This window comes from Engystomops pustulosus, chromosome 7, assembly GCF_040894005.1.
Source record: "Engystomops pustulosus chromosome 7, aEngPut4.maternal, whole genome shotgun sequence".
In the NCBI taxonomy this organism is placed as follows: Eukaryota; Metazoa; Chordata; class Amphibia; order Anura; family Leptodactylidae; genus Engystomops; species Engystomops pustulosus.
This window is the reverse complement of record NC_092417.1, coordinates 28,918,679-28,930,834: the sequence shown is the minus strand read 5'-3', so window position 1 is coordinate 28,930,834 and position 12,156 is coordinate 28,918,679. Positions and strand designations below refer to the sequence as shown.

The following is a 12,156-nucleotide window of genomic DNA, read 5'->3' as shown; positions in this document are numbered from 1 at the left end:
GACTCACCTGGATGACTACTACTACTACCAGTGAGGAGCATGGGGTACAGCAGAGACTCACCTGGATGACTACTACTACCAGTGAGGAGCATGGGGTACAGCAGAGACTCACCTGGATGACTACTACTACTACCAGTGAGGAGCATGGGGTACAGCAGGGGCTCACCTGGATGACTACTACTACTACTACTACCAGTGAGGAGCATAGGGTACAGCAGAGACTCACCTGGATGACTACTACTACTACTACTACCAGTGAGGAGCATGGGGTACAGCAGGGGCTCACCTGGATGACTACTACTACCAGTGAGGAGCATGGGGTACAGCAGAGACTCACCTGGATGACTACTACTACTACTACCAGTGAGGAGCATGGGGTACAGCAGAGACTCACCTGGATGACTACTACTACTACCAGTGAGGAGCATGGGGTACAGCAGAGACTCACCTGGATGACTACTACTACCAGTGAGGAGCATGGGGTACAGCAGGGGCTCACCTGGATGACTACTACTACCACCAGTGAGGAGCATGGGGTACAGCAGAGACTCACCTGGATGACTACTACTACCAGTGAGGAGCATGGGGTACAGCAGGGGCTCACCTGGATGACTACTACTACCAGTGAGGAGCATGGGGTACAGCAGAGACTCACCTGGATGACTACTACTACTACCAGTGAGGAGCATGGGGTACAGCAGAGACTCACCTGGATGACTACTACTACCAGTGAGGAGCATGGGGTACAGCAGAGACTCACCTGGATGACTACTACTACTACCAGTGAGGAGCATGGGGTACAGCAGGGGCTCACCTGGATGACTACTACTACTACTACTACCAGTGAGGAGCATAGGGTACAGCAGAGACTCACCTGGATGACTACTACTACTACCAGTGAGGAGCATGGGGTACAGCAGAGGCTCACCTGGATGACTACTACTACTACCAGTGAGGAGCATGGGGTACAGCAGAGACTCACCTGGATGACTACTACTACCAGTGAGGAGCATGGGGTACAGCAGAGACTCACCTGGATGACTACTACTACTACCAGTGAGGAGCATGGGGTACAGCAGGGGCTCACCTGGATGACTACTACTACTACTACTACCAGTGAGGAGCATAGGGTACAGCAGAGACTCACCTGGATGACTACTACTACTACCAGTGAGGAGCATGGGGTACAGCAGAGGCTCACCTGGATGACTACTACTACTACCAGTGAGGAGCATGGGGTACAGCAGGGGCTCACCTGGATGACTACTACTACCAGTGAGGAGCATGGGGTACAGCAGAGACTCACCTGGATGACTACTACTACTACTACCAGTGAGGAGCATGGGGTACAGCAGAGACTCACCTGGATGACTACTACTACTACCAGTGAGGAGCATGGGGTACAGCAGAGACTCACCTGGATGACTACTACTACTACCAGTGAGGAGCATGGGGTACAGCAGGGGCTCACCTGGATGACTACTACTACTACTACCAGTGAGGAGCATGGGGTACAGCAGACACTCACCTGGATGACTACTACTACTACCAGTGAGGAGCATGGGGTACAGCAGACACTCACCTGGATGACTACTACTACTACTACCAGTGAGGAGCATGGGGTACAGCAGACACTCACCTGGATGACTACTACTACTACCAGTGAGGAGCATAGGGTACAGCAGACACTCACCTGGATGACTACTACTACTACCAGTGAGGAGCATGGGGTACAGCAGACACTCACCTGGATGACTACTACTACTACCAATGAGGAGCATGGGGTACAGCAGACGCTCACCTGGATGACTACTACTACTACCAGTGAGGAGCATGGGGTACAGCAGACGCTCACCTGGATGACTACTACTACTACCAGTGAGGAGCATGGGGTACAGCAGACACTCACCTGGATGACTACTACTACTACCAGTGAGGAGCATGGGGTACAGCAGACACTCACCTGGATGACTACTACTACTACCAATGAGGAGCATGGGGTACAGCAGACGCTCACCTGGATGACTACTACTACTACCAATGAGGAGCATGGGGTACAGCAGACGCTCACCTGGATGACTACTACTACTACCAGTGAGGAGCATGGGGTACAGCAGAGACTCACCTGGATGACTACTACTACCAGTGAGGAGCATGGGGTACAGCAGACACTCACCTGGATGACTACTACTACTACCAGTGAGGAGCATGGGGTACAGCAGAGACTCACCTGGATGACTACTACTACTACCAGTGAGGAGCATGGGGTACAGCAGACACTCACCTGGATGACTACTACTACTACCAGTGAGGAGCATAGGGTACAGCAGACACTCACCTGGATGACTACTACCACCAGTGAGGAGCATAGGGTACAGCAGAGACTCACCTGGATGTGCGGTGCGCTCAGTAGATCAGCGAGTTCCTGGCTTTCTTTGTGGTGACTTGCATGTAACGTGCGCTGCACCTAACCATGAGATATAAGAAGTCATGAGCAATGACTGGACACGAACACGTTAGATTATTAGCTATAGATAAAGGCCTTGTCTCACAAATATAGGATGCCGTAATGCGAGGCCCTGTCTTCACTACAGTAATGGCCAAAAGTTTTGAGAATGACACAAATATTATATTGTCACATGATGTGTTGTCCTCTGGTTTGTCAGATGTTTTTATCACATACAGAAATACAAGTGCAATCATATTATGAGGAACAAAAGCTTTTATTGTCAGTTAGGAGGAGTTACTGCAGCAAGTCAGTATTTGCAGTGTTGCCCCTTCTTCTTCAGGACCTCTGCAATTCTCCCTGGCAGCTCTCACTCACCTTCTGGACCAAATCCTGACTGATAGCCGTCCATTCCTGCACAATCAATGCTGCATTGTGTCACAATTTGTTGGTTTTTGTTTGTCCATCCATCTCTTGATAATTGACCACAAGTCCTCAATGGGATTAAGATCTGGGGAGTTTCCAGGCCATGGACCCAAAATCTCTATGTTTTGTTCCATGAGCCATTTAGTTCTCACCTTTGCTTTATGGCAAATGCTCCATCATGCTGGAAAAGGCATTGCTGATCACCATCTGCTCCTGGACGGTTGGGAGAAGTTGCTCTTGGAGGACATTCTGGTCCCAATCTTTATTCATGGATGTGTTTTTAGGAAAGACTGAGAGCCGATTCCCTTGGCTGAGAAGCCGCCCCACACATGAATGGCTGCAGGATGCTTTACAGGTGGCAGGAGACAAGACTGGTGGGATCGCTCCCCTTGTCTTCTCCGTACAAGATGTTTTCCAGATGTTCCAAACAATCGGAAAGGGGATTCATCAGAGAAAATGACTTTACCCCAGTCCTCAGCAGTCCACTCCCTGTACCTTCTGCAGAATATCAGTCTGTCCCTGATGGTTTTTCTGGAGAGAAGTGACTTCTTTGCTGCCCTCGACACCAGGCCTTGCTCCAAGAGTCTCACACCTGCCTGCTGCCATTCCTGAGCAAGCTCTGCACTGTTGGGAGCCCCATCCCAAAGCTGAAACACTTGTAAGAGACGGTCCTGGCGCTTGCTGGTCCTTCTTGGGCACCCTGGAGCCTTTTTGGCAACAATGGAACCTCTCTCCTTGAATTCCTTGATGATGCGATAGATTGGTGAATGAGGTGCAATCTTTCTAGCTGCGAAACTCTTCCCTGTTTGGCCAGTTTTGTGCAGTGCAATGATGACTGCACGTGTTTCTTTAGAGATAACCATGGATAACAGAAGAGAAACAATGATGCCAAGCACCAGCCTCCTTTTAAAGTGTCCAGTGGTGCGATTCTTACTTAATCATGACAGACTGATCTCCAGCCCTGTCCACATCAGCACCCGCACCGGTGTTACTGGAGCACTCCCTGAAATGATGTTAGCTGCTCCTTTTAAGGCGCCTGCAATGAAGTTGAAAAGTGTTTTTGGGAAAAAAGTTCCTTCTCTAGGCATATATTGACTTTGCAATGAATTTCTGTTAAGCTGATCACTCTTTATAACATTCTGGACTATATGCAAATTGCCATTATAAAACCTGATGCTGTAGACTTTGTAAAAATTAACATTTGTATCATATCTCAAAACTTTTGCCCATGACTGGAGTCCTAGGACCAGCTAAAGTCATTAATAAGAGTGGTTCTTCATTCAGGCATATGGACTTACTTTTAAACATATTTCCACACATCAGCAAAGCAGCTGTAGTCACAAACTTAAAGGGCTTGGCCTCAATACTCATGATAGGTCATCAGTGTGGGGGGACAATACTCGCCTCCCACAACCATCAGCTGTTAGGAGCAAGTGAGTAGCGGGGAAGCACTTGAATCCATGATCCGGTAGGGACTCCCTTTGAAAGGGAGCTTCTTTCTGCTACAGACTGATCCAACCGTGTCTAAATGCTTGTCCCATATACAGGGCACCAAACAGAGACCTGGAGTCATACTGATCCTCAGTAAGGTAAATCCTGGCTTTTGTTAAAGGGGTTCACTAGAGGACAAGCATCAGACATAAGAATACATTGGTCACCTACCTCCTGGGTCAGCTCCTGCACATTAGGGGTCAGGGGGTATGGGGGGCTGGCTTTGTTCATGTGCACAGCGACAGCATTGTGGATTTTGAATGCGTTCTGGAAGTCTACGTTTTGCACAAGATGGAGAAGTAAGCTGAGGTCTTCCTGGCTCTGAGTGTCTGTCAAGGTGTGCTGGATGTCCTTCAAGGAGCTCAATAAATCCTCCAATTCTGAAAACAAATGGAGACACGACAACTTTATGAAAAATGCAGAGGGCGACAAAGCAAAGTGACAAAGATCAGAAATGGTAGAATAATACATGATTCGCTATGGGTCACACCAACCTAGCGGGCAGCTAGAAGTGAAGCGGACCCTCCCTACAGCTACCAGCTGTCACCAGAGTTCATACACACAGAGGGGCACCGGTCAGCAGAGGAGACTGAAGGAGGAGGCAGCGCATCCCAAGAAAGCCAACACGCAGCAAACAGCACAATGCGGCTTTTGAGTGGCAGGAATAAAGGGCGGCTGTGTACGACAAACGAGAGCCCAGTAATGTGGGCAATAATTAGATGCCACCCAATGCAGAGCCCAACGTCTACACATGTGGCCACACACACAGAGGGCAGGCACACGATCCTACACACAAATACTTTATGGTAATGTAACATTTGGAGACGGGCGGTGAGTCAATGGACGGCGTGAAAATGTTTTACTCCTTCTCGTAATACCACAATAGTATCCAGAGCCCGGGTGAGAAATGCTACCCCCGCACTACACTTACTGCAAGTCTAGGATCAGACCTAGAGGGAAAAAAAAAGTCTTCACTAGAAAAACAGTGAGTGAAAACTGCTGCAATGCTGCACTGGCCACCTGAGTTTTGCAACAGATTTCACTTACGGTAAAGCAAAGGTGAAAACCTCTCCAACAGAATCCACATATAATGGACATGCTCCTTATACATGGATCTATACCAAGTAGAATTCTTCAGAAAACCTATTGCACGTCTAGAACATGTTCGGTGGGCCTTAGGCCGTGTTCACAATTGTCGTTAAGGGGGAGGAGCTACTCTGGATTGCAGACGCATCTAAACCCAATCCCTTACCGATCCGTAACGAACACGTGTTTTGCATGTAACCTATGCAAACGTTCGATTGGAAACACACATGCGATCAGGCCAAGCTCCTCCCTTTTGACATGCAGTTCAAACGTCAAGTGTGAATGTGGCCTGAAGAGTCTTGTTCAGGTTTATAGTCCATGGATCGCATGTGAAAAAGCAGAAGTGTGAATGATCGCTTATGTTGGCAGGAACCAATCCTACATGGGATGTACATTACACCGCAGATCAGAAACATGGCCACTCGGAGCAGTGCTGATGAAGATGGAGATGGATCACGGCTCATACAAACATTTCCAAACACTCGGATCTTATCATGTGTGTGGATAAAACTTGTAATTATCAGTGCACGTCTGCTGCGGCCAGATATACTGTCCTCACTTCTCAGATGGGGACCTGACCTGCAGCGCTGGAATGGAGGGGCCACTAGGAAGGAAGAACGGAAATAAAAACTACCCTGGACTGTCCCTTTAATAACTTCATAGAGTAATTATCCGCCCATTTCCCCGAGCAGCGGACCCATCGTGTATAACAACCGTCCCATTATGGCAAATCCATAAAGCGTTTATTACAATAATGACTGCGGCTCAGGCAGCGGTCAGATATTACGATTACTAATCCGCCGAGTCCCTGTGTAAATAATGTGTAAATGTGAGCGCCGAGTCCTGTGAGAAAATCCAATAATGTAACAGTGAAGGTCAGAGTAATATCCGGGCAGAATGAACGGCTTTATAATCTACTCTGCATCCGGCGCCAGTACAGGTTATACAGATATGGGCCATGTCAGCAGATCTCACCATGTAGGAGATGAATTGGCCTCTGTTCACACTGCGGTCATGGCTTCTAATCCTCATCCTTGTAATGATGCTGACCTCAAGTTACCGTCAAGTTTATACACATCTACTATGTATTGGATCAGTGTGACAGTATGGGGAACCTGACCTAACATTGCTGTATCGTGTCAAGGTTAGGAAGCAATGCCCAGCAATTATAGCGCAATGCTGGGGCCACACCTAGGCTAGGGGTAGCGTCATAGAGGTCATGGTGCACTCTGTTACCTGCCGGGGTTATATATCATGTAGTACAGAGGACCATGTTAGACCGGCTCATACACATCCATTGCCACTATCTGTGCATGAACCTGCAGGACTTCTCCTGTGCTGCACCTTTTCTGTGGATGGAACTCCCCTGGACCTATAGACCAGCACCCTAGTTCACAGTGTAAGGGGGTTGCAGTCAGAGGTCGCACTAACATTTTTCCAGGCAATGGCTGACACCCCCTCCCCAGCATATTTGATGCTGCCCTCCAACTACAGACCAGGCAACAGCCACCGCTAACAACACCAGCCCCATCCACCCCTCCGTGCCATACCAGGCTGCAAAACCCCCCAAACCAGACTGTCTGATTTTTATTATCACCTACACAGGACTTGCCCGACACTATCACTACACAATACATTGTTCCTTTGTTGTTGTGGTGATATGATAACCCTGCACAATATAGTGACTAAAAGACTAAAAACAATAAACACAGAGCTGCAGATAACAAAGCTGTCACACACACTGCATTCCTGGCATGTCCCCGCGCTGAGGAGGTTCCTGGAGAGGTGTGGGGCACGGCACTTCATCTACTGGAGTGTCCCTTACAGGAAACAAAGGCTCCTGTGATCAATGACACCTGTCACAGAAGACTACACACACCGACCGCTGGCCCACAGCCAGTAACTATCATACATACATATATACATGCATGCTCAGCCCAGAGGTCACACCAAACATACATATATACATGCAAGCTCAGTCCGGAGGTCCCCCATACATATATACGTGCATGCTCAGTCCAGAGGTCCCCCCATACATATATACATATGTACGTGCATGCTCAGTCCAGAGGTCCCCCCATACATATATACATATGTACGTGCATGCTCAGTCCAGAGGTCCCCCATACATATATACATATGTACGTGCATGCTCAGTCCAGAGGTCCCCCCCATACATATATACATATGTACGTGCATGCTCAGTCCAGAGGTCCCCCCCATACATATATACATATGTACGTGCATGCTCAGTCCAGAGGTCCCCCCCATACATATATACATATGTACGTGCATGCTCAGTCCAGAGGTCCCCCCATACATTTATACATATGTACGTGCATGCTCAGTCCAGAGGTCCCCCCCATACATATATATATGTACGTGCATGCTCAGTCCAGAGGTCCCCCCATACATTTATACATATGTACGTGCATGCTCAGTCCAGAGGTCCCCCCATACATTTATACATATGTACGTGCATGCTCAGTCCAGAGGTCCCCCCATACATATATACATATGTACGTGCATGCTCAGTCCAGAGGTCCCCCCCATACATATATACATATGTACGTGCATGCTCAGTCCAGAGGTCCCCCCCATACATATATACATATGTACGTGCATGCTCAGTCCAGAGGTCCCCCCCATACATATATACATATGTACGTGCATGCTCAGTCCAGAGGTCCCCCCATACATTTATACATATGTACGTGCATGCTCAGTCCAGAGGTCCCCCCCATACATATATATATGTACGTGCATGCTCAGTCCAGAGGTCCCCCCATACATTTATACATATGTACGTGCATGCTCAGTCCAGAGGTCCCCCCATACATTTATACATATGTACGTGCATGCTCAGTCCAGAGGTCCCCCCATACATATATACATATGTACTTGCATGCTCAGTCCAGAGGTCCCCCCATACATATATACATATGTACTTGCATGCTCAGTCCAGAGGTCCCCCCATACATATATACATATGTACGTGCATGCTCAGTCCAGAGGTCCCCCCATACATATATACATACACTCACCGGCCACTTTATTAGGTACATCTGTCCAACTGCTCGTTAACACTTAATTTCTAATCAGCCAATCATATGGCGGCAACTCAGTGCATTTAAGGCATGTAGACATGGTCAAGACAATCTCCTGCAGTTCAAACCGAGCATCAGTATGGGGAAGAAAGGTGATTTGAGGCCTTTGAACGTGGCATGGTTGTTGGTGCCAGAAGGGCTGGTCTGAGTATTTCAGAAACTGCTGATCTACTGGGATTTTCACGCACAACCATCTCTAGGGTTTACAGAAAATGGTCCGAAAAAGAAAAAACATCCAGTGAGCGGCAGTTCTGTGGGCGGAAATGCCTTGTTGATGCCAGAGGTCAGAGGAGAATGGGCAGACTGGTTCGAGCTGATAGAAAGGCAACAGTGACTCAAATCGCCACCCGTTACAACCAAGGTAGGCAGAAGAGCATCTCTGAACGCACAGTACGTCCAACTTTGAGGCAGATGGGCTACAGCAGCAGAAGACCACACCGGGTGCCACTCCTTTCAGCTAAGAACAGGAAACTGAGGCTACAATTTGCACAAGCTCATCGAAATTGGACAGTAGAAGATTGGAAAAACGTTGCCTGGTCTGAGGAGTCTCGATTTCCGCTGCGACATTCGGATGGTAGGGTCAGAATTTGGTGTCAACAACATGAAAGCATGGATCCATCCTGCCTTGTATCAACGGTTCAGGCTGGTGGTGGTGGTGTCATGGTGTGGGGAATATTTTCTTGGCACTCTTTGGGCCCCTTGGTACCAATTGAGCATCGTTGTAACGCCACAGCCTACCTGAGTATTGTTGCTGACCATGTCCATCCCTTTATGAGCACAATGTACCCTGTAACATCTGATGGCTACTTTCAGCAGGATAATGCGCCATGTCATAAAGCTGGAATCATCTCAGACTGGTTTCTTGAACATGACAATGAGGTCACTGGACTCAAATGGCCTCCACAGTCACCAGATCTCAATCCAATAGAGCATCTTTGGGATGTGGTGGAACGGGAGATTCGCATCATGGATGTGCAGCCGACAAATCTGCGGCAACTGTGTGATGCCATCATGTCAATATGGACCAAAATCTCTGATGCTTCCAGCACCTTGTTGTATCTATGCCACGAAGAATTGAGGCAGTTCTGAAGGCAAAAGGGGGTCCAACCCGTTACTAGCATGGTGTACCTAATAAAGTGGCCGGTGAATATGTACGTGCATGCTCAGTCCAGAGGTCCCCCCATACATATACACATATGTACGTGCATGCTCAGTCCATTTTTTTATTTTGAGAATGTCAAAACCCCTGAAAACCAGTGCAATACCAGCCTGTCAGAGACAAAAAACTTCTCATAATTTTTTTTTTAACCGCTACAGTACAAGCTAGCGCTATAAAAATTATATAACAATCTGCTCCTTACCTAATACTTTCACAGCTCGGCTGGGACTTTCCAGGACAAGTCCTTCATCCGTATCAAAAATAGGGTTATCTATTCCAGTTTTGGGAAAAGTCTGTGCCAACTTTTTGAGTCTCATGGAAGAATTAACATCCAGGTCCTGCTTCTTCCCCTCCTCTTCCCGGCGACGCCTCATGTCCTCCTGCTGCTGGCGGATGCGTTCCAGCTGGGCGCTCCTTCGTATGGGCATTGCCCTCGTACCCAAGTCCCCCGGGCAATCTACTGCCATTTCTCTGTGTTTCTGCGGCTCGTCTGAAGAAAGGTCTGCACTTTGCTTCTCGCTATCGGAGTCTTCTGCTACATGGCCGTTCACGTGGGAGGTGGTCATGGCTGCGGAGAGCGCAGCGTGCTGGATTTATACCTGCAGGGGCGTCCAACCATCTATATCCTGGCCCATGGTAGCTTTCCAGGAATGAAGGAAATTCCAACTGTCCAGTGAGATCGCCTATAGAAAGAATGAAAAATATAAAAGATGTTATATCAAGTGCAAGCTCCAAGCAATTTAAAGTATATGTTCAAAAGAAGTATATTCTGTACATACCAATATATGTATATATACACACACACACCATATATAGAATCTAGGCTGCCTTATCACAACATGACCACTACACAGTGGATGGAGCTGTTTTTCAGCTGCACGAGTGATGACCTCTATCTACCTTACACCGATTTGCAGCGGGAAAGGCCAGTTGTAAAGAGTATATATTATTTAGGAGAACAGTGTGGGACCATGGGATACAAAAAAAGGCATCACTCCAATGAAGATACATATTCTTATCCCATCCAAGTGTTTCCAGCTTAAAAATGCCCTTATGGACAGGGGGAAACGTTGCGAATCGAATCTATATTGGAGTGCTGCCGTATTCACTTTTTTTGGGTCAGCCTTGTTTGGATAAGCGCCCACCCCTACCTATTTGCATGTACTTTTAGACCACGGGATACTTTATTATATATGACTATTTATTTATTTATTTTTAATTTTTTTTTTTTTTTTTTTTTTTAGGAGCACAGTGTGGAGACGTTGTATTAAAAAAAAAACCAAAAAAAAAAAAAAACCCACACATTGCAAATCCACTTTCCAAAGCGATCTCTCTGAACCTATCGTATACTGATTTGCAGTTGACAGGGAGTGGTCAGTTGAGTTGAAAAGAGTATATATTATTAGGAGCACAGTGTGGGACCGTGGGATACTGTATTGTAAGTGACTGCTGTGTATTTGGGAGAGCAGTGTGGAGATATTAATTGCAAGTCCACACAGATCTGTTATGGTGCCTACTGTGATACAGAAAATTTGCAGCTCTGTCCCATATGAATATAAGGTGGTAATACTAAAATTTTGACCGCTCTACTTGATTTTCCCCTGGGAGATAAGGAGATTCCATAAGTGTCTGGGAGCGGCTGACTTTACTCCCTCATTCACGGAGCGGAGTCAAAGAAAAAAGTTGCAGATTTTTTACTTCTGTATACACGGGTCATATGGACATGGCCCTCTTTCATCTTCTATTAATGCTACCATCAGCAGGGTGAATAATGCTGCTATCAGAGGCCAGGCAGACCACACCGGCTGTTATTTTATTACTCGCTGACCCGAGTCACTGAGTCACAAGAGATAAGCCCCTCAACCGGGAGGTCAGGGCCACCGACGCCACAAACTGAGCAGAGCGCCTTCTTCAGTCCTGGAGGAGCACAATGAAGACAGTGTCCTGCGGCCAGCGTCTTGTCACAAGCCTGACGGGGCGGCCATGTGGTAATAAAGAATAGAGGCACGCTGTATAATGAGCTTACATAGAGGGATAAGAGGATAAGCACCCCCAGCAATGCTATGAGGATTGCCAGCATTAGTCTTAGAGTCCATTCACACAAGGTCTCACCACGTATACCTGGGATGTCTATACATTTGGTCATCTATCATGTTTCATTGCACATTATACATAATATATTATTATTGGAGGACCATTAACAAGTGAATGTAAGAATCTGAGAACTTCCATTAGGAAACCTCTTATCTTCTAGTCCGCTCTCTGTTTACACAGGTAGGACGTGAAGCATCACTCACAAGTGGTCTGAGGTCCTACACATCAGGCTGCGGGGGAATGTGAAGAATGCTGCGGCCCCATCTGCAGGCCGGGCCGAGAGCCTGACATTATACAGACCTGCACACATGCCGACATACCTACAGGGGAGCCATGTGAAGGCTACT

The 12,156-nt window shown here is 47.4% G+C and overlaps 1 protein-coding gene across 2 annotated transcripts in view; it reads right to left on the bottom strand.

Moving 5' to 3' along the window:
• The window catches only part of PALS1 (protein associated with LIN7 1, MAGUK p55 family member), a 38,685-nt gene that overhangs the window by 14,616 nt on the left and 11,913 nt on the right, over positions 1 to 12,156 (bottom strand). For both annotated transcript variants that reach the window (XM_072115228.1, XM_072115227.1), the window contains exons 2-4: positions 9,918 to 10,398; positions 4,535 to 4,743; positions 2,390 to 2,467 (exon numbers count right to left, since the gene is read on the bottom strand). In XM_072115228.1, the coding sequence (XP_071971329.1) occupies positions 2,390 to 2,467; positions 4,535 to 4,743; positions 9,918 to 10,281 (651 nt within the window). In that variant the 5' untranslated portion in view covers positions 10,282 to 10,398. The remainder of the gene's footprint in view (positions 1 to 2,389; positions 2,468 to 4,534; positions 4,744 to 9,917; positions 10,399 to 12,156) is intronic.